This window comes from Medicago sativa, chromosome 4 (genome assembly GCF_051527215.1).
Source record: "Medicago sativa cultivar Bolivia chromosome 4, Bolivia_mono, whole genome shotgun sequence".
NCBI lineage: Eukaryota > Viridiplantae > Streptophyta > Magnoliopsida > Fabales > Fabaceae > Medicago > Medicago sativa.
Genome location: NC_140752.1, coordinates 66829215 through 66852980, shown reverse-complemented (window position 1 = coordinate 66852980; position 23766 = coordinate 66829215). Strand labels below are relative to the sequence as shown.

The 23766-nt window shown below is 33.2% G+C and overlaps 2 protein-coding genes and 1 long non-coding RNA gene across 7 annotated transcripts in view; 2 read left to right on the top strand and 1 right to left on the bottom strand.

Annotated features, from left to right (window-relative positions):
- The window catches only part of LOC146930950 (pentatricopeptide repeat-containing protein At2g15980-like), a 66250-nt gene extending 52164 nt beyond the window's left edge, over positions 1–14086 (top strand). The window contains exons 1-3 of one of the 2 annotated variants that reach the window (XR_015006543.1): positions 8650–8789; positions 10673–10753; positions 13521–14086. The gene's annotated coding sequence lies outside the window, so the exon portion shown is untranslated. Of the gene's footprint in view, positions 1–8649; positions 8790–10672; positions 10754–13520 lie in introns of those variants that run through there. The other variant, XR_015006542.1, reaches the window with a different exon arrangement.
- LOC146930951 (uncharacterized) lies at positions 1627–6803 on the bottom strand. Its single transcript, XR_015006546.1, has 2 exons — positions 6287–6803; positions 1627–2964 (listed from the first exon to the last, which is right to left on the bottom strand). It is a non-coding gene; the product is annotated as an uncharacterized LOC146930951 (long non-coding RNA).
- On the top strand, positions 8734–22735 carry LOC146930949 (pentatricopeptide repeat-containing protein At2g15980-like). 4 transcript variants are annotated; one of them, XM_085702437.1, is made up of 3 exons: positions 8734–8789; positions 10673–10753; positions 19408–22735. In XM_085702437.1, exon 3 carries the CDS (start codon positions 19735–19737, stop codon positions 21199–21201), a length of 1467 nt encoding a protein of 488 aa, XP_085558563.1. In that variant the 5' UTR covers positions 8734–8789; positions 10673–10753; positions 19408–19734; the 3' UTR covers positions 21202–22735. The 4 variants fall into 4 exon arrangements, 3 of the variants coding, with proteins under 3 accessions (XP_085558563.1, XP_085558564.1, XP_085558565.1); XR_015006544.1 differs by lacking the exons at positions 8734–8789; positions 10673–10753 and adding an exon at positions 18287–18398 and having other exon boundaries at positions 19408–21326; positions 21485–22690; XM_085702438.1 differs by lacking the exons at positions 8734–8789; positions 10673–10753 and adding an exon at positions 18287–18398.
- Positions 22736–23766: the final 1031 nt, after the last annotated feature.

Sequence of the window (23766 nt, the reverse complement as noted above, 5' to 3'; positions counted from 1 at the left end):
TTTGCCCCTAATTTTTGCCTGGACTGCCCTTTCGGGTTTTTAATCCACCGGGACGCTCATTTTTGCCTAAGCCGCCCTTTCGGGTTTTCAACTTAGCGAGCATTTTTTTTTGCATTCTTTTCTTTTTTTTTTTTTTGACAGAGGTCATCCCACAGCTTTTGGTCATGCTTACCCTGCAGAGTTTAACTATCCTTGACACGAATGTTGATGTATGTTTCTACTCCTCATAAGTTCAAAGAAGATGTACCTGTTGTTTATGCTTTTCAAAAGACATTAAAAAAAAGTTTTAAAAATTTTTGCTTTAAGTATTCCCATCAAAAATAGAAGAAAATTATGCAAACAGAATAACTGAGAATTTCAAATAAATGGGCACAAGCTCAAATTAGATGTAAATGGAGTGGTGGCATGCCAAAGGCGTGGCCCCACGGATTAAAAAAAAGCTTGGAAAATGGTAATCATATGGGAAAGGTACATTGAACACAATAACCGCTATGCTCCCTAACAACTTTGAATTCCACTGTTCCGAGTCTTTGATTTTGCAGATGCTTCGTGTCGAAGGTCTTTTGACAGTTGAAAATGCCCCAGATGAATCATATCTGAATTGATGTAGTTACCTTGCCATAAACCGGAGGTCTTTTGACAGCTGAAATTCCCCAAGTGAATCATACCTGATCAGATGCAGTTACATCGCCATGAGTTGGCGGTCTTTTGTTGGCTGAAGTGCTCCAAGTGAGTCATGTCTGACCAGATGCAGTTACTTTGTCATAATCCTTAACTTTTGCATAGGTCGCCCTTGCGGGTTTCAACCTATCAGGATAAACACATTTTCCTTTTTTTGCATGTCTCTAACTTTTGCATGGACCGCCCTTTCGGGTTTTCAGTCCATCGAGACGCTCTTTTTTGCCTAAGCCGCTTTTTTAGGTTTGCGACTTATCAAGCTTTTCGTTTTAACAAAGTATTTCTTGACTGCATTGGCATTCACAGGACATACAAGTTTGTCACCATGCTTTTGTGATTAGGCATTCCTTTGCTCCTGGAATCAGGTAACATATTTTTTTTTTGAGCACAAAGCCACCTTCTTGATATTCATGGGGACGAGCCTTCTTTGTCGGCTATTTGATATAACTGTATGTGGCGCACGATGATAACACTTTTGAATTCTATCAAGCTTTGTTTTCATTGGAGCCTCCGTTGACGGGACTTTGACCTCCATGTGGGGGAACTGCCTTTATACTGCATACTGAGGGATGGTGGGGGGGCTGCCCCTGCTAAAGTGTGCACTTGAAGTACAATATTCTTGCGAGGCAGATGGAAACGTCTCGTGCCAGTCTTTGCCTATGAAAGTCCTCTTCAGAACAATCTTTCTTGATATTTGTAGCTTCAATGGCCAAGATGCCCCAGTAGGCGATAAATCTTATTGGAAACTTCTTCATGATCCCTTTTTCAGCCTCAGACACAGAGAACTCAAAGTCGAGAGAGAGTACCGGGCTAAAGTGTTCAACGGGTTTATTAATGCATGATTTGATTATTGATATAAACATTATGATTACGCAGATATGTGAAAATGATTTAAAGAAAAATAATTTTTGGTTTTTTTGTATTACCATTTTTCCAGAAAAGGCACAATAAAAACAAAGTCGGGATCAAAGCGACTTTTTAATTAATGATGAAAATACATAAAGCAAAAAGCCCTAAACAAGTTCACTTTCATCTCGGGTAGGACGAAAGGATTTTTTTTTTGAAAAACATAAAGCAACAAACAAACATATTAATTAAACAGATGAGTAGTAGAAAGAAACATCAGCAAAGACCCAATTGCAGCTAAACATTCAATGCATCAACATCAGGTTCCAAGATCCGATAGCGGATTAACTTGCATATTCCAATTCAAACTCTTCAAAAGATATGAGATTTTTCTGGATCAACTTCTGAACTATCTTCTACAACGCACAACAGTGCTCAATATCATGACCTGGTGCCCCTTGATGGAAAGCACAAAAGAGGTCAGGCCTGTACCGGGCTGACAATTTTGATGGCACCGGAAGAGGTGCCTTGGTATAGACCAAATTCATTTCAAGCAACTTTGGAAGCAACTCTGCATATTTCATGGGAATGGGATCGATCTATTTCCTTGAAGTCTGTTGTTGATATTGCTGAAACTGAGGATGATAAACCGGATTTTGAACAGTATTGGTGATGGGCTTAATAGCAGCAACAGAGTGAGGAATCGAATACTGTTATTGACTTTGTTGAAATTGGGGCTGATAACCCGGATTTTGAACAGTATTGATGGGCCTAACAGCGGCAACAGAGTGAGGAGCCAGATGTTGTTGCTGAAGTAGCACCTTTATATCCGGGTCTTCGAAGAACTCGGTGTTATTTTCAATCAACTTCCGAACTTCTTCCTTCAAAGAGTAACACTGCTCAGTGTCATGACCTGGTGCCCCTTGATGGAAATCACATTTGAGATCAGGGCAATACTAAGATGGCAGCGGATTCGGCACCCAATGAAGTGGCCTGGTTTGAACAAGTTCCTTCTTAAGCAAGATGGGAAGCAAAGTTGCATATTTGATAGGAATTGGGTCAAACTGTGATGTTTTCCAAGCCTGATTTTGAAGAATAAGTTGCTGAGGAGCCCAGTTCTGGGAAGTAAACGGCTGAGGAGCCTAATTCTGAGTAGTAAGCGGTTGAGGCTGTTGAGGAACTTGTTGTCGAGGTCGTTTCATGCTCCTTGGCTGACATAATGGTTGAGACCTTTGCTGAACAAGCAGTGGATCCTTTGCATCCATCAACGAATATACTAGGCTAGTTAACTTCTCCACCTCAAACCGAAGTGTTGTTACCTCTCCACAAAGCTCATGGACCTCTTGCTCAAGCTGATCAATCTTTTGTGTTTGCATGAGTGTTTGCATGTGCGAGCCGAACTTGGATGAAGACATCGGACCACTTTACTGATGGATAAACCTTTTGTAGAGAAAGGCACATGATAAGACACAGACTAGAAACTATGAATGCAAAAATGATGCATGATATGTTTATGCAAAAATGTACAATATTTTTGTTATCGAAGGATTTATCAAGGTAATTTATAAACATGGCATATGAACATGGTTGCATTTGAAGATTTGTAAAGATATTGCAATAGATTTCCTTTTCAAAAGGTAAGAACGAACCCAAGGAAGGAGTTCTTAACAAAAGCAAAAGCTTCGGTAAGATTTTTGAAGTTGTATTGCTTGGTATTCATTCTTACAAAGGTCCATTCCTTCGATGTTTACAAAAAACTTGGCTAAATTCTTTAATAGTTTTATGGATGGGAAAAAATGTTTATGGATGAATGCATGAATGCGTGATGATGCTAAGAACATTGAATACATGATGAGGTTTAAGGTATACATGCTGGAGCTTAAGGGACACAACGCCATTTGGTAAGGGCTATAGTTTCCATTTGCACAAGCAACAAGGGTTCTACCAAGTTCCCAGAGTTTTCAACCACTTACGAATTTTATCGGTTTACGAAATTACTCTCGTTCCAATATCGTCCGTAAGAAAGTCTCGTCTGAGTGTAGTATCGCGTATCAACTAAATCAAGATTGACTCAAGATTAGCCACCGCACTACGTCCTAAAAAGGCCAAGTGGGGTTAAAGGTAACTAAAGGTTCTCAACTTTTAGCGGTCACTCAAAAATAAACATGTCGAACACGAATACTCATGTCAACATAGTATATCTCTAAGATCCCTAAGTTGAGTGGGGTTATCACATGTGCCACAACCAAAATTCACTCTTGGCAGGACACTATGATTATACCACCGTCCTATCCTGACGTTTCTCTCAAGTCTGGGTCTTGGACTTGTCTCACCACTCACGTTAAAAACAAGTAAACACGTATTTACAAGGTAAAAAGCACAAGTTAAAAGGAAGAAAGGTGGGCTTAACCCGCGTAGGATCCCCAGTGAAGTCGCCATTTTTGTAGACCAAGATTTTCGGGTGTCAAGCCATTGATCGGACTTGAACCTTCAATCTACCGGACTTGCTCGATTTTATTCTTGGGAAGGGAAAAATGAGATTGAAAAACCCTTTTTGGATCCGGGGGTTGGTTACGATTCGGGAAGGTGTTAGGCACCCGCGTCGTTCGCGGTACTCCGTGAGAACCTCTTTCTAACTTTATTTTATTTGAAAAAATTATTGATTAAAGTATGAGTGAAAGAATGGAGGGAGAAGAAGTAGGAGTTTTGGTTATTTTTATTTGATTGATTTGAAAGGAATAAAGCCTCTGCCTACGTACCCTTTAAAAGGGATCAAAACCACCGTAGTTCACTCTTATAAAAACATTTTTGTAGGTTAGGTTGATTTTAATTTGATTTTGAAAATGATTTTGAGAAGGGTTGCGAGACCTCAAGGGATAGAAGAATAAAATAGAAGTGAGGTTGTTTCATTTTTATTTGAGAAAATTAGTCTAAGTTTAATTAAAGCTCATTTAGGAATTTGATTAAGAAAACAAAGGGAAAACCACTTGGATTTGGATCCAAGGTTTATTAAGAAAACAATTTGACTTTTGCTTATTTGATTTTTGAGATAAAAAAAGGTTTTTCTAAAACTAACGGAAAGCGAGCGTAGTGACATGAAAAATAAAGCGAGATAAAAGCGATAGGTAAAGTGATAGTGTCGGTGCAAGTGTCGGTGCTTGTGTTACCTACATTATTACAAAAATTCCTAGGTACATTCTATGGCCTCTTTGCCAAGCTACAAACCAATGGTAAGAATATACATTTGTTTCCTAGTTATACATACTAAAATATCATGGAATTTAAGATAAATTGCAAGAATAAAATGCGTGAGATGATGCTAGAAGTAAAGCAAGCATAATAAGATGACAAGAAACTTAAAGCATTGCATGGATTATCAAAGAGAAAGCAAGATGTCGAAATGTTAAAGAAATGCATGAAGTAGAAATTGGAATATTAAAGCCAAATCAACACAAGATATTATAGAGTAAAAAAAGTTTAAAATGCATGAAATAATGTTTTGAAACATTAAAGCAAAGTAAAAGTCATGGAGATTAAAGTATTTAAAATGCTTGGGACGAAGTCCAAAAATGAGTTTAAAATGCATGAGTGACTTTTGTTTAAAAGTTTGTATGGCTTCATGTACTAAACTAATAATATTACAGTGCATGATATTAGTTCCTTCAAAAGCCTATATGAACTAAAAGAAATAGGAACATGCATGAGATAAAAGGTTAATTATTGGAAGGCCCAAGAAATGTATGTCATGAGGAGAAATAAAAACGCATGGAATGACTAAATCATCCATTAAGTTGTAAGCAACTGTACGTAACCTTAAATGTTAATTTTAGTATGCAATCAAATGATAAAACAAATGCATGATTAAGTTATAACAAGAAGATGAAGAAGTACGAACAAAACCGAAACCATAATGTAAAAAAATGATTAAACATGATATGCAATTAGGATATTGATTAAAGGATATGTGAGGCCGAAAATGAGATTAACATGCAAAAAAACAAAGTAAAGTATGCAATTACGGATGTAAAATACGAAGAAAGCTTTTTTAAAATGAAACAGGGGCGCACTAAACATGTATGGGGGTATAACAAGTAAAAAGATTGAGAAACACAGCACAATAACAGGCTTAAAAGCAAAAACGTGGGCTGGGTTCAGCAGCTGGGTTGCAGCTGGAGCGGGTGAATTGAAAACGGGTCATGGGTATAATATATAAGAGGGTTTGGGTGAGTTAGAGAACTCATTTTCAACCCTAAATTTTCTTACATGAACGGCGGCCCCTTTTTCTCTAAACCAGCGGCTGCTACCTATTACTCCTTTACCTCTCAAAACAATTAACCCTTCTCATAACAACAACACAATACACAAACAAATTCAACTAAATCTTCTTCTTCTTATACGTAAAACACAACGAACAAAAACTTTCAACAAACACCTTTCAAACAACAGATTTCAGTGATCAAAATTGGTCATCAATAACTAAACGGAAAGCATCACAGATTCGTATTTGATAACGGTAACACAGGTAAAAAAACGAGTTCAACACGAAAATGAGCAACAACGTAAGCAAAAACATGCGAAGTAATGAACCCGAATCCAGTATTAACTCCAAATCGTTTTTTAAAACATAGGTTTAGAATGATTTTAGAGTTGAAGCCATTTTTTAAACATTTCTTTTTTACTCCTCTCTTTTCTTTTGAAAAACGATTTGGAGCCTGGTACGGGATTTTCAACAGAAACAGATAGATCGAGTGTTTGGATTTACCTCTATTTAGTTGGAGAAAAAACGTTGAACGGAAAAACTTGAGAAAATACTCGATCTATCAAAAAAAACTCCGATCTGAACTCGTAATTGCTCCGATCCGTTCGGTTCATGAACAGTTGCGATTTGCTGCTGTTGCAGTTGATGTGTTTCAAACACAGCGCCGATCTGTACTCTTTGATACCTTGTGAGGTGGGTTTGATGATTGCTGGTATGAAATTCGGATTGTTTTTGTGATAGATAGAAGAAAATAGTGTTGGATTTTGAATTTGTGATGTTTGAGTTGTTTCTGGAAAAAGCTACAAGTTCATGTGTTCTTCATGGTTTCATGAATGTTCATGTGATTTTCTGGGTTTTTGTTGTGATATTGTGAAGGATTGTGAGAAAGGAATTGATGTTCTTGAGAACCTTTGAATCTGACAGATTGTTCTTGAGAAAGTTGAAAGAAAAATGCTTTTGATCTGTTTCTGTGGAGCTGCCGCAAATGAAATGTGTTTTCTCTAGTTTTCAGTGCAACCCCCTTTCACCAATGATTGGGGGTCTATATATAGGGACCAACTAGGTTAAATGGAATGAATGGACAAAAGACAAGACTGCCTTTAATGAAACTTGGAGAGAAAGAAAATGCTTTGGATGCTTTTTGGGCCAATAACAATGTAACAAGTGGACTTAAGACAAAACAAATTGTTGATAAAAAAATAAAAATGACATAAAAATGAAATAAAAGAAAATAGAGTTGTAAAATAAGATAAAAGTAATAATAAAAAAAAAGTAATAAAATTTAAAGCTGTCGAAATCTCGACTGAGATGACTAAAACTTGCGGTGTTTTAAAACACGAACAAAACTTTTTTAAACGGTTTAATCATGCGGATAAAAAGGAAATTACCTAAAAAGGTTTACTTATAAAAAGAAATGAATAAAAAACTTTAAATATTTTAAAAGCACGCGTAAAAATTTAAAATGCCTGAAAAGACAAATAAAGCAATTTCAACTGGACAAAATTTTACTTGCAAGATCACAGACTTTGAATGATTAAACAACGACTGAGAAAGGTTTTAACTCGTTAAAGCGAAAAGAAGAGAAATTGAGCCGTTTTAAAATACAGACAAAAATAGGTAAAAACAGAGCAAAGTGGTCAAAATTTGGGGTATGACACATCCGTTTGCTACAGTTTAAAAAAAAATCTAAAAAACAACTTCAAATGAGAATATGTTAAGATTAGTTTTTCAAAAATTAGATTTTTTTAAATGAGAGAAAATAAAGGTCAAAAGATTGATTGTAACAAAAACTAGCTTTTTTTTTTGAAAAAACAAAAACTAGCTTTTATATAGTTGTATCTAAACAAACTAAATTATTTTTAAAAAAATAGTGATTTTTACTACGATAAACAAACGCAAAATAGATTATGATTTTTCATAAAATCTCTACAAAATAATCTCTAAATTATTTAGGGCCCGTTTGTTATAGCTTTTTTTTAAAATAGATTTTTGTAGTGTAATATGTTTTTATCATAATTTTTTTAACAAAGAAATTTTCAAAGAAAGCTTCAAATGAAAAATTTGTTTTAATAATTTATCTTAAAATGTAATTTTAAGTATTTCATCATTTTGTTATAATTTCTACTATTTTTGAATGAATTTCCAAAAAATCAATTTTTAAAAATATAAAGAAAAATCAATTTTCTTAAAATCTAAAACAAACATGTCCGTAATGTCAAAATCACTTTTATGTAAGAAACGAACCATGTATTTTATTTTTATTTTTTTGAAACAACAAACCATGTATTTTTTTTTTTACAAAAGTAAATGACATTCAAATTGATAGAGTACATCGATACAATACAAATCCAAATTCGCTGAAAACAAAAAGGATGAATTTGTGAACAAACTCATAGCATCCATGTTAATAGCATAAAACGGCAAAGTATTTATCCCTATAAATATGACTAATATGACTATATTCAAGTCTCCAGAATACTCATGTCTCCGGATCTGCAACGTTGAAGACGCCAAAGTCATTGCCATTGATCGGACCTGCACTTGCTCAAAGCTAATCTTTCAACTGAATCAAATAAACACCGCACTAAGACGGAAATCAAAAACACACCGCACAAAGACGGGAAATCAAAACAAACAAAGTCGTTCAGAGACGACGAAATCACAAAAACAAATGACTGAAAACAAAAAATATGTGAAATCACTTATCAAGGAAAAACAACTCGGATGGGTGATTTTTGGGTCAAAATTGACCCTAAATCACCCCTCTGACGAGAAGAAGAAGAAAGGGTTGACAGCCAGGGTTTGAGAAGGAGAGAAGAGAGAACAAACCATGTATTATTCACCCAATTGTTTCAGGTTCTGGCTTTCCCTCCTCTCATGCTAAAACATTCCCCAAAAAAAATTCCTACAAACTCAGGTCAGAACCCACACAGCTTATCAACTCCAAAATGCACAAATCATATGAACTAATCATTCTCTCAAATCTTTCCTTCTCTCAAAACTCACGGTAATCTCTCTCAATCTCAGAATTTATTTATTTATTTATTTATTATTTTTTTATATTTTATTGTAATCTGATTTGGGATTTGTGGGGGTTACAGTGAACTCACCCACATTTCTGAATCCAAAAGTGAATAAGTGAAGTTGCTCTGAAACAGTGAATCCAAACCCTTCCTTCTGTTTGTTATTAATTTTGATTTTCAATTTTGGATTTTGAATGAGTGTTGTTGAAGACTGGGATTATATAAATTTTGATTTTGTTGAAGATTGGATTTACATTGAAATATTTTAAAACTATCATATTATGATTAAAGCATTATGTGTTTACATCAACTAGGATTATCAGGTGAAGGAGAAAAACCATAAAAAAGACCATTCTGTCTATGAACATTGATAATTACACAATTTGTTTGAATCTCAACTGCTTACAAAGTTTTACCGTTTTACATATAGAGCGGTTTACAATGTGGTTACTGATAGTCTTATAATAGCCAAGTAAACTCGTTTAAACCGAATTTAGGGTCATTCATTTGTAAGTCCAGGTCTCCAAAAGAAGTAGTGGTCTGCACAATTTATAAGGAAATACCAATTTTTTCATAAGATCAGTGATATACAATTTTGTTCTAGGTTGATGAAGCAAAATGTTTATGCACCAGCTTAATTCAATGATACGAGGTTTAATTTTAGATTAGATTTTTATTTTTGAATGAGTTCTGCAATTCTCTTGTTCATAAGGATTTTTCATTGGATTTTTGATTAAAAAAACGAAGAAAGTAGTTATCAAACCTTGAATCTTAATTTTGAAAATGACAGATGAATAATAACAAAGTTCTTGAAAAATGGACAATAGAGGAGTATGTAGGACTATGTATGTAGACTATCTTTTTGGATACTTGAATAGGTCACTGAACTAGGATGTTAGTTTTTGCTTACTACTTGTTTACATGCTCTGTTGCTGTCCTATTTTATGCATTTATTGGTTTTTCCATAATACATTTGTATTGCATAAGCTAATGGACATTACAGAGCATGTAAACAAATAGTAAGCAAAAACTCAGAACAAATGGACATTTCATAAATTTCATAAGTTTCATAAGTTTTTTCTTGTTTATACGCATATCCTAGTTACATGTACATTAATGATAGTAAGTAGCAGTATTGTCAATTGAATCACGGATCATGGAAAGTAGTGGTTTGTTCAAATTCGGATACGCTAGAGTACTATAGCTGCTATTTGATAACACTTTGTACTCGTGTAACGTAGAATAATAGTGTTTTGTTCAAATTCTACTTCTCTATATAACACTACTCAAGCCACTATTTGACAAAACTGGTAAGTAATAATAACTACTCAAACCTGCACAATAGAGTAGTTGGTTATATCAGAATATCTGCATAAATAATGTAGTAGAATGTAAAAAGTATTTAGACTTTACCTTATCAACATATCTGAAGTAAAAAGCCTCTCAAAAAAATATATATATCTGAAGTAAAAAGATTATTTGATCAGCTGTGTTTTGTGCTTCCCTTCATAGCACTTTTACTTTGGCTTTTAATTTACCAATATGTTAGAGGCTGCATGTTAAAGGGTAAAAGTGAAAATTTTTAAGAAAAAACTATATTGAAGATGACACATTCAATTATTGTTTCATGTGCAGTGTTGCCACCTTTATTCCCACTTAATCATGTAGGATCTGGGGGTTTGGCTTAGAAGCATAATAAATTATTTTGCTTAATTACTCTTATTATTTGTTTCAAAATATATCTTTGGCACATCACTAACTTAAGAAAAAGCTAAATAATGTGGCTACCTTAATTTGTAAATCGACTGTATGTTATATTTGATTATTGATTTGGATTTTGATTGAATGGATGTTGTCTCACTTGCAGTTCTTGAACCATTCCTTTCGTTCTGTTCCGTTCGTTAGCAAAACATTACTTGCGTTCATTTTGCGAGCCACACACAACCAGGTTAGTTCTATTTTAGATGTATTTTCTTGATTTATCATACTGATTTTTGTTCATGATTTCCTTTATGAATATGGTTTAAATGTGATTTGTTGAATTATGCTTCTGATTTTCCTCCACGTCACCTTCACTCTATGAAATTAATTTTCAGCTATAGTTGTGAAGGATGCATCTGTGTTTGATATGCTTTTTTTTTAGATTCATTTTTTTCTCTATTGTGAATGATACATCTCTTATGGGGTAATTTAGTTTTCTATTGCGTTCAAGAGAAGTTTCGTGTACTCAATTCTTAATTTTTAATGGTATGGATGTATGTATTGATTGATCCAAGTGTCAAAGCAATGATGTCAGGTGAACCACTTATAATGTTCTTTTTTTTGAGGGATACTTATAATGTTCTTATACCTTAGACCTCATCTAATATTTTTTTTGTGTATTAAGACTAGGTTTGTTCATTTTAACCGGTTTAGCGATTTATCCATTACTAGATCCAAATCTGGTTATTAAAAATCAGACAATTTTATTTGGATACTAAACGCGTTTTACTTTTTATTTTGGTTCGACACCCATAAAATATCCATGACTAATTACTGGATGTGTATAAGAGCCGGTTTGGTTCAACATATAAAAGAGATTTTAATGGAGGAAAGGAGAAAAGAGTTATTTTAATTAGGGGTAAATATGTTGAAGTCCGTAAAAATATATCAAGATTGGTCTCTATTGGCAAATTCATGCTGACTGGACAAACCAAATAAACCACATAGATGGCACAAATTTGACAGTAGGGACTAATCTAGATAAAGGCGAAAACATCGTGGATTAAAAATATATTAAATTTAAATAGAGATCAATGTTTTTTTATACGAGAAATACGGACAATACTTGTGTGACATTGTGGTGCCAATGTTTTGTGACATTGGCCAACCACAATATGACAAGTGTTTTTCTTCTCTCTCTTTCATAAGGATTTGATAGGAGAATATGAACAATTACTTTTACTTGTATCCAAATACATTGACTGCTATAACTTCTGTACAAGTTTTCAACTTGTAAATGAAATAGAAAATTGGTTGGTGATTAGAATCTAGTCTCATTGTTTTAGCCGTGAAATCAGTTTTATTAAGTATGATGTCTGACATTTGTCTAGGTTGGTGATTAGGTTGTTTGGATGTCAGTTTGCTTTGCTTTGTGCAATTATTGGGATTCATATGGTTGTTTGTAACTATTTTTGGCTTGATAGCTAAGTTATTTGGTTGTTATGTTTTGTTTGATTTACAAAAAAAGAAGGTTGTATACACATGTATATTATATATATAATAAAAAAAAAGGATCAACATAATTGGGTTGGAAATACATAACAACATTTTTAATTAAAACAGAAAATAGACTTGGTAGCAGTTTTAACCTTAACATGCTTGCAAAGATACATTGTAGATAAAATTATACAAAACAGAATATTAGTACGCACGTAACAAACATAAAATAATCTATGGCAAAATTAAAAAATTCATGACTACTTATCCAGCCAATTATGGTTGTTGAGGAGGGTTGTACTTCACTTGTTCCAGGAACCAATCTACTTCCAAGTCAAGACGACAATTAATGCAAGTGTCGAATTCGTAGTCTTCATCTGAAAATGCCCACCAAAGACCTTTCTTTAGTTGTGGTTCTTTGCATGCTTCAAATTGATCAACACATACCTTTGAGTATACCAAATTATTTGGCCACGATTTTCTTTGTATCCAGTATCCATCAGAAATTATAGCCTCTCGAATCATATGTCTGCATTTGTAGAGTTTCTTTTGGAACCACAACTCAGTTAATGATGTTCTTCCCATGTCATGATTCTCAACATTACCAGAAAAGATGTTTAGCATCGCTAGCGTATACTTTGCTCCATCGTGACCTTGTTGTAAGGCAATTTCTAGAAAGTCTTTAGCACAATCATAGTTTGGAATTTGATAGAAAATATTTAAGATACCCATTCGAAAACAATACTCTGGATTTCCACTAGATTCTAACAATTGGTAAAAAGAATCCCTATTTCCATCGACTTTGTACATGTTTCTGGTTAGTGATATCTCCAATGCACAACCACGTACAATTTCTGCATTCAGACAATACTTCTTCAAAATTTTGCATGTTTGACTCAAATTGAGAAGATCTTTCAATGAAGATGTAGCAACCAATGTGATTATAAAGAATAAAACGTCTTGAGGAAGTTCTGCAAGCATATTGTTTGGTGGTTTATTTCGATTGCAGAATATATTTGATAGAAGTTTGCTTCTGCAGGGTTGCCTTTCTTATGTGTGAAAGTGGTTATATGATGGATACATTTAATAGTTTTATAAGTTAGAGAATTAAGAACTTGATTGTTGATTATCAATCAATACGTTTGTGTGAAAAGTTGTGTCAATTGATGTTGAACCGTAAAGATGCCATTTTTCGGAGAACAGTAACGATGCCTTTATTTGAAATTAATTTGTACCCCTCATGAGAAGGTGTAATTGTTTTTTTTTTTTTTAAATAATTTAACTACTTGTTAACAAATGTGAACCTATGCCTACTTACTTGCAATCGTCGCATCTGAGTGGAATCTTAGTTTGTGTTGTGGGTGACTGAAATGTGACATCTCATTGTATTTCATTGTTCTGTTTCTTCTCTATTTGTTTAATTTGTTTGTGTTGCATTGGCATGTTAAATGGAAACCGTTGAAATGAATTGAAGTATTTGACAATATTGAAGTGTCTAAATTATGTGGTACATGCAGATAAATTCGGTATTTGATTTGATGAGAGGGTGTTTTCAAATGACGCAAAGAATAAAAAACTCTGAAGATACAGAGATTCCCATGCACTTAACGTCCCTATGTGATTAAAGTCCATTTCATAATTAGTAGTTCTGTATTGTATCTTTTAATCTTTTAGTCCTAGCTTGATTTAAGGTCTTTATACATTTGTATCTTCACCAACAAAGAATATGCCAATGACTCTCATGATGAAGTTGGAAGAATTGATTCTTCATTTTTGGATAGATATTAGATACTATATACTCTTTAATATTTATAGTACATGACAAGTTGGACCTTTTGAGGTCATGGGATTTTTGGTAGCAAAGCAATTACCATCATACAAATTCATATGAAGGTATCAAACGTGTCAGCAAGGTGTCGCCAGATGATAGATGTTTCACAGTGGCTGAAATAATTGATTGTGAAGAACCTATACTACACCTTTTCTAAATTATACGACTCAAAAGAATAAATGTAATAAGAAGATTTAAGTACCCAGTTGAACAATGTAATGACGACAAATTATTTTTATCCTCTTTCTCTAATGTTTAGACCAATTTTCGTTCATTTGTTTTGTTGCTTTGAAACTTTCTGCATTCATTATATCCATCTGCTCCAGCAATTTTACTCGCAAGACATGATTAAAGTGAAAGTTTTGTATCTGTTTTTTCTTTATGAGGTATACTGATATTTGTTTTGTATAGTACTTGTTTTATGAAGAAAAAGAAAATTGGTGTTAACCTTCGGCTCTTAAGGGAAAAAAGCCATGTTAATCCAGAAATCTTTTGAATTGAGTAAAGTCTAACAAAAAATTATTTTAATCAGAATTGAACTCAAATTCTTCTGAACAATTTGTCATTTTATGAAACTCATTAACCAATTGAGTTCAATTGTTTGGTTTGTTCCATGCAAAATTTGAAGGCAGTTTTGAGTTAGCTAACTAAACAGAGTATTTAGGATGATCTTCGAAAATTCACATTTGAAATAAAGGATGGTGTTTTAATCAAACATAAGTACTTGAAAGGTGCCTTCCAAGACTATCACAACAGAATTAAAAAAGGGCATTACTAGTAGTTTTTTGAGATATAAAATCATTAAAATTTCAAGTAACTACCAAATTAGATGCGTTCAAGAAAAGTTTTGTGTACTCAATTCTTAATTTTTAATGGTATGAATGTATGTATTGATTGATCCAAGGGTCAAAACAATGATGTTAGGTGAACCACCTATAATGTTCTTCTACCTTAGACTTCATCCAACTTTTTTTTTTTTTTTTTTTGTATTAAGACTAGGATTGCTCATTTTAACCGATTTAACGATTTATCCATGACTAAATCCAAATCTGATTATTATAAATCAAACAATTTTATCTGGATACTAGCGGAAAGACGGGCACTATCGTGCCCGTCTGTCCGCTCTTTCTATTGCGCTAACGCATGTGATTATTTTATTATGTTTGTTTGTATAATTTTGAATAAATTTTTTAAATTTTTAAATATTTTTGTATAATTTTGATTAAATTTTTTAAATTTTTAAATATTAATGAAAATTATTGATATATTGATTTATAAACAAAATATTGTCAAGTTATATAACAATTATTTATGAACTCAACATATTTTAGTTTGTCTGCATATAAAATAAAGAAAAAATAACGATCTTTTATTGTTTATTATAATAGTAATATAAATGTATAAATGACATTTTATGTAAAAGAAACATTGTTATGATTGCGATAAAAGAATATCTTTAAAAACTATATTTTTCGTAAAATCTCCATCTTCTTCTTCTCCTTCTATTTTCCCTTCATTAATGAGAACTTTTGTTGAATTTTGAGAAACTCTTCTCGATAAAGCTACATATAATTGACCATGACTGAAAACATGCCGTGGAAGATAGATTCCGACATTGGGATTGGTCTGCCCTTTAACATTAATTTTTGCTCACATTTGTTACTATATTTTTTTAGAGGATTTAAAGTTCAATCTTTAACATTATATTTTGCTCACGTTTGTTACTGATATATTTTTTAGAGTATTTAAAGTTCAATCTTTAACATTATTTTTTTCTCACGTTTGTTACTAATCTTGTTTTAGATGATTTAAAGTCCAATCTTTAACATTATTTTTTGCTCACGTTTGTTACTAATCTTTTTTTTAGAGAATTTATAGTCCAATCTTCAATAATATTTTTTGCTTCACATCTATTACTAATCTTTTTTTAGAGGATTTAAAGTCCAATCTTTAACAATATTTTTTGCTCACGTTTGTTACTAATTTTTTTTTGAGGATTTAAATTATTATTTTTTGCTCACGTTTGTTACTAATCTTTTTTTTAGAGGATTTAAAGTCCAATCTTTAACAATATTTTTTGCTCACGTTCGTTACTAATTTTGTTTAGAGGATTTAAATTATTATTTTTTGCTCACGTTTGTTACTAATCTTTTTTTTTTAGAGGATTTAAAGTCCAATCTTTTCCATTATTTTTTACTCACGTTTGTTACAATTGATCAAAAACTAAGGATTAGTAATTTATATCAATAAAATAATATGGAATACTGTTTTTTGTGGAAGGGATATGAAAATACTTGGCAATCTTTGTCGGTTGTATTGAGGGGAACAACACAGATGTACAACATAAAAGTGGCTGATAAAAAAGTAACATGAGTTGTTGTTTTGTGCTAGTTTTTTTGTGAGTTTGATCTTTGGTTAACAGAGGTAAAAGAGGGTTAACGGTGAATATTAGTGACATGGATTACTAATCCACGTATTATTTTATAATTGACTATTTGTATTTAAAATTAAGGGTATTTTTGGAAAGAAAAGTCCAACCCAAAGGTGTGCTTATAGATAAAAAAAAAACACACTATCATAAAAAAAAAAACTTACAGGTTAATTCTGAATTTTGATGCAGAGGGCAGAGCGAGGTTGAGAAACACTAAACAATGCGGGAACGAACTATGAACTGTGAGAACTCTACTTATTAATATTTTTAATATAGTGCTAAAAAATCTTTTTCTAAAAGATTTTAAATCATAATATTTTGGTCACGTTTGTTACTAATATTTTTATCAGAGGATTTAAAGTCCAATTTTTAACATTATTTTTTGCTTAGTTTTTTTCGTAACCCTTTTTTTTTGCTCATGTTTGTTACTAATCTTTTATTAGAGGATTTAAAGTCTAATCTTTAACATTATTTTTTGCTCAAGGTTGTTACTAATCTTTTTTTTATAGGATTTAAAGTCCAATATTTAACAATATGTTTTGCTCACGTTTGTTACTAATTTTTTTTTAGAAGATTTATAGTCCAATCCTCATCGGCTATTATTTTTGTTTAAAAAAAATTAAAAAAACTCATAGACTCGTGAGAAATAAAGCAGGAAAAAATATAAACTTTGGATTATTTTGTTTCATAAGTGATTATTGTTCAACTTTGACTTTCTCAAATTCTGATTCATTCATTCTTCTAACAAAAAAAAAGTAAAAACAAAGCTTGAATTGTAATGTTGGCAGAAAGTAAATTGCCCGAAGGATAAAACAGAAAGACATTCAATTCATGAAGTGGACCTTAAAGATATTCCATTCAATCGTGCTTCAGAAGTATTAATCAAGTTCTTGAGCCTTTGAACTTTCTAAATTTTTAGAGGTGATGCGATGTGATCAGAGGGTACTATGATGAATTCTGGATCAATTTGAATTCATGAGAAGAGACATTAAGAATGCAAATATAATTTTTAAACTTTTTTTGAGTTTGATCTGTTGTTAACGGTGGTAAAGAAAGTTAACGGTGACAATTAGTGACATTGATTATTAATTCACGTGTTATTTTATAATTGGCTATTTGTATTTAAAATTAAGGGTATTTTTGGAAAGAAAATTTCAACCCAAAAGTGTGCTGAAAGGGGTAGTTTTCTTTATATATAGTATAGATTAAACCCGTTTTACTTTTTATTTTGGTTGACACCCGTAAAAAGTCCATGACTAATTAGTAGATGTCTACAAGAGTCGGTTTGGTTCAATAGACTAAAGGGGTTTTAATGGAAGAGAGAAGAAAAAAGTTATTTTAATTAGGGTTAAATATGTTGAGGTCCCTGCAAATATATAACCTTTTAACGTTGGTCCTTATTTATTAAAAAAATATTAGTCCTTATTTAAATTTTATCATATTATTAATCCCCAACGCTTTCTTTATTACAAAGACTGGTCTCTACTGTCAAATTCTCATGCTTATTAGACAAATTGAAGAAGCGTCATAGACGCCACCAAATTGATAATAGGACCAATCTTGATAACGGCGAAAACGTTGTGGAGTAAAAATATACATAAAATTTAGATAGAGATCAATGTTGAAAAGTCGCGTATTTGTAGGGACTTCAAACATATTTAACCATTTTAAATTAGAGTAATAATCATTTTGATACCTGAATGTGTAACGAGTACCTACAATAATTTTCAATGTATCGAAATTTCAAAATATTCATCGATTATGTATTTTCTAATCAAAATAATCCCCACTATTCATAAAGGGATTGATATGTTGGGATAATAGACATTAACTCGCTAAATCAGCATTTAGAAGTACAATTTTCTTTCGACCAAGAAAAAGAAAAAAGAAGTACAATTTTCTTAACCATTTTTATATTACAAGGTTTAAAAAATGATGTTTGAAAATTAAAAATATTTAAAAATTTAATTTCCCCTCCCCATTTGTTGTACTTAAGGGCTTTAAAACAAACAAACAAAAATAATTAAAACCAGTCACCACCAATTTCTACTCTCTCTTCTCAGACACAAGAAAAATTCTCAAACTGTCTTTGACAACAACAAAACTCCTCTCGCCTTCTCCCTCACCTGTAAGGTGAACTCTTATTTTACAGCTTCATATTTGTCTCAATAAGCAAACCGAGGTTTCAAATTCATAAACAATGTAATTGGGGTTGAATTTGTTTTTTGATTGTGAATGTGAACACTCACAAAGTGTTTGAGGAAATGTCTCAATAAGCAAACACAATGTTAAATCTAGATAACAAGCTTATGCCATCAAATTTCTCTACTTTTACATTTATTCTCAAAATTTATCTACACTTAATTGTATTTGAACAGTTGTTATACTCGTTAAACATTTAGATTTAGGGAAAAGAGTATTATAGTTAAATATTTTTGCCTATGTCGAATCTCAGTTCCCCCCAATCAAGAATAGTTATGTTTGTTGAACTAACTCTCTGTCATTGATGCAATGAATGTCTTTAGTTAATAGTTTATTTATGAAGTTTGAAGATTCATTGTTGTCTCTATGTTTTTATCTATAGCAAGCACTTCGACTTTTATTTGTTTGTATAATTCATCAAGTAAATATATAAAAGTTTTACACGCATCCGCTTCTAACCGGACAGATAATTGTAGAGATAGGTTAGAAATTAATATAATAAAGTAGCTTAATACTGAGATATGATTTGATGCATGTGTAAAACTTTTTTACATGTTGGTGCATGTGGATTAAGTCTTTTTTTTGTTTTGTATGTATAAGGTTACTTTGTTTTGATTATGTGAAACTGTCATAATTCATGTTATGCTACCCAAGGTTTTTAAAATGGGGTGCTGTGGCGATGATTGTGGTCGCGATGTAAGGTTTTTAATGTTCATGAGACAACATTGCGACTTTAATTGTCGCCACATCAGCCATATTAGACTGCAGTTCTCCTTAATATATCAAGGACTGTTGCTGCTACCTCTTACATTTGAATTTGTCTTGGATTTGATGAACTGTTTTGCTGTGATCATGTTTGTGATTAAGTTTTAGAGTGATATGTGCTATTGTGATTAAGTTTTTGTGAATTCATTGAAGTGAGTTTTTTTGTGGTTTTTAGGAGAGAAATCAGTAAAGAAGAAGCACTGGAGACCTTCAAAGCTATGGGGTCTGCTTCAATAGAGACTGCTAAAGGTCCACCATCACCTGTTCAAGCCACTCAAAATTAAGGATAATGGTATATGGATGTGGATGTAACTGGGGAATGGATATTTGAAGTCCAAACTCACTGCATCAAATTAAGTTACATTTTGAAATGGATTGGTTATATGGTCAATCCAACCTTTAGAAACCCTAATTAAGACTTCGTCCAACTTTATTCCCACAAAAAAAAAAAAAAAATTCTCAATTCATTCATAAACAAAAAAACCGCTCTTCAATTACCCAAATGACAATTCAAGTTCAAGTAGCCAAACTCCTACACCAACCTCTAAAACCAAATCCAAAACAAATACCCGTAACCCTCTTTTTCTCCACTTCTTCATCTGAACAAGAAACTCTCATAACCACCGCTGTCTCCATCCTCACAAACCGCCGTTCCAAATCCCGTTGGAACACACTCCACACTCTCTACCCAAACACCCTCCCCTCCACCGATTTCTCCCAAATCACACTCCACCTCAAAAACAAACCCCACCTTGCTCTTCACTTCTATCAATGGACACAATCCAAATCCCTCTGTCACCACAACCTCTCCTCGTACTCCACCATCATCCACATCCTCGCACGTGCCCGTCTCCACTCACACGCTTACAACACCATCAAAACCGCCCTTATCAACGACGATTCATCTTCCACGCCTTTGAAGTTATTCGAGATTCTTGTTAATTCTTATCGTGATTGTGGGTCTGCTCCGTTTGTGTTTGATTTATTGATCGAAGTGTGTTTGGAGTCTAGAAAAATTGAATCTTCAATTGAGATTAGTAGAATGTTGTTATCTCGTGGGATTAGTCCTAAAGTTGCTACATTGAATAATTTGATTTCTAAGGTTTGTAGAAAATTTGGGGTGGATGTTGGGTATGAGATTTATCGTGAGTTTTTTCAGTTGGATGAGGAAAAGGATGAAATTTCGAAAAGGGGTTATGGGTTTAGAGGTTTTAGAGTTGTTAAACCTAATGTGCATAGTTTTAATACATTGATGTTATGTTGTTATCAAAATGGGTTGGTTGAGAAAGTTGAGGAAATTTGGAATGAAATGGGTGAAATGGATTGTGATCCTAATGCTTATAGTTATAGTGTATTGATTGCTGTGTTTTGTGATGAAGGGAGAATGGAAGATTGTGAGAAGCTGTGGGAAGAAATGAGGAAGAAGGAAATTGAGGCTGATGTGGTTAGTTACAATACTATAATTGGTGGGTTTTGTAAGATTGGTGATGTTGGAAGAGCTGAGGAATTTTTTAGAGAAATGGGATTGGTTGGTATTGATGCAACTGTTTCAACTTATGAGCATCTTGTTAAGGGGTATTGTGGTATTGAGGATGTTGAATCAGCTGTTCTTGTTTATAAGGATATGTTTAGGAAGGATTTCAGGCCTGATGCGTCGACGCTTGATATGGTGGTTAGGTTACTTTGTGATAAGGGTATGGTTGAGGAAGCTATGGGGTTTCTTAGGAGTGGAGTTGGTAAGTTTGATTTGGTTCCAATGGAGAAGAGTTATGAGGCCTTGATTAAGGGGTTTTGTTTTGAGGGGAGGATGGATGAAGCATTGAAGCTTCAGGCAGAGATGGTAGGAAAAGGGTTTCAACCAAATTCGGAAATATATGAAGTTTTTATTGATGGGTATGTTAGACAAGGGAATGAGGAAATGGCAGAAGCTTTGAGGAAAGAAATGCTGCAAACTCAGATGCATAGCTAATACAATGTTAATTTATTTTTGCCATCTTATGGTGAAAAAAATTGACATTAGTGAAAATGCTGAAAACTATATGCATCTGTTTTTATCCTCAGACTCTATTTAGAATAGCAGATTGAACAATTCTGGTATGCTTTTTATCATATTCTGTTCTTGGTGTACTTGATGCAGTTAATGTGAGTTAATTGCTTGTCGAATATAACATTGCTGAAAATGCGGTTTAAGTTGTTATCACTGCAACTATCTCATGCTGGCAGCAGACTTAGTTCCGTGAATTTTTATGCAGAGTTCTGGTTGAATTATTATTGGACCAGCTGAGATTGTTTGCAGCTATCTCATGGAGAATTTAGAAGATGAGGAATAGGAAGTTGTGGCAACGTGTGCAAGAAACTACAGAATAGACTGTGAGCGAGAACCATTACGCAGTCTTGGCTGCATGTAAATTCTGTTCAGACAACTAATGCAGTAGCGCCAGAGCAGGTTCAGCAGCAAACTGCTGCTGCTGTCACGGTTCCTTGGGATCCTCCAAGCTAAGGCTATAACAAATGCAACATGAATGCGGCACTATTTAAGAAATACAACTTGTAGGGGCTAATTTCTGCGTCTAAGAGGAGACCATGCAGGCACATTTGTAGTGACACAATCAGACTGTTGTGAAGCGGACTATGTCAAATCCGAAGAAATCAATTACCACATCTCAACCTGCTGTTGTAACTTCTCCTGAGATTGAGGTGGCGGATGATTTATCTGTCTCCAAGGTTGCTGCTGTGTTGGAGCTCAGTTCTGCTGATTCTCATTCTCATCGTCCTTTGGTTAAGTGTTCCACCTCTACTGATGTTGCGGCTAAGACGCCTGTGAAGCGTCCAAAATTTGGAATTATCAAACTTCATTTGGGGAACAAGAAGATCAAGAAAAAGAAGACTCAAGTTAAACCTAGTTTAGTTTATTACTCCCTCCGTTTCAAAATGAGTGTCGTTTTAGGTGTTTACACACATATTAAGAAATGCAATGATTAAAAGAAAGAGAATGATTATTTTACCAAATTATCCTTAGTAACTATTGGTTAGTTTTAAAAGTAATACTTTGGAAGTAGTGTGCAGAGTATTAATTGGAGGGTACAATTGAAAAGAAAAAGTTATTATTGCATTAGAAACCGAAAGTGACATTCATTTTGAAACAAATTTTTTTGGCTAAAGCGACACTCATTTTGAAACGGAGGGAGTACCATATATTGTACTAATAATTAGTATCTAGTACATTTTAGTTTAGGGTTTAGACTTTGAGTTTCAAAACTAGTATTATTAGTATGAACGAACAAGTAGTTGCTGCGACTTTTTCAACAATTATTATTACTGTTATTGTTATCTTAGTTTATCTTTTAATTTTTATTGCCATCTTATCTCTTGTAAGGTGAAAGAGCATCTCTCAGCCATAGTCTTTTACTGTTTGTTCCTAAGATTGAGAAAACAAACACTGTTTGGTTTGAATCTAATCTATTATATCAATACTACTATTTCCTGCTTATTATTACAACAAACAACCTTTGCTTTTGCTTGCTCCAAATAGTCCCCCCCCTCATTTAGGTGTTTTTTTCATGTGCATTTGATAACAATGACCGAATTGAAACATTTTGATCAAAAGAGTCCTAATGTAATACAGAAGGTATAATTTCTTTTTTTGCCGAACCCCAAATTTGCGAGCTTTTCGGCTCTTCACATGTTACTGTTTGTCATGGAGGCTTGAATCATTTTGTTTTCCACAAAATGGAACCTTGAATCTTCTTCTTGATTCAACCAAAATGCCTCCAAGTCTTCAATCTCCCTTGAAACTTCATCCCAATTTGAATGTTATCGCTCAATCAACAGCAGAGGCAGAATATGTAGCTGCTCTGCTGCTGCTGTGAACCAAGTTATTTGGATCAGAAAGCTCATAACAGGCTTGCACATGAATCAAACATAAAGTACAAACAAGGTAAGTCGGACACCAAATGTGTGTACATCTTCCAACCAATATTCGAACCTTAAAAAGCATATTCTTTATGTTAATATATGCAAGTTTTTCGTTTGACCCAGGCATAAACATAAGGCATTCACATACAAACTTCAAACATAAATCACACCGTGTCTGAGCATAATTTCACAAAACTGTAAGCCATGACATAGAATTAAGCTTCATTTACAATGATTAGAATTAATATTACTGTCATTAATGTAACTATGTTTTGTGCAGCACCTGTGGTATATCTTATGCTACTGATCAGATTTAAGCCACAAAATTGTAAGGCATTGGAGCATTCCTGCAATATTTTATGCTGCTGATCCCGCTGCTTCCCATTTAAAGGTACACACTATATGAACTTGCTGAAATTTATTATCTTAGGTTTGTGTGTCCTTGCTTTAATTATCACATAGTTAAATGTTGAAATTCTGCTTTGGTTTTAGTTCAGGTCGGGGTAAATTAGTTTCTAAACGTAACTCTGGTTTCAACTCAGACTGGTTTATGATATTAGTTCTCGTGTTCTAATTATTTTTGTCTGTGTATTTGTGTTCTGATTATGCAAAATATGAT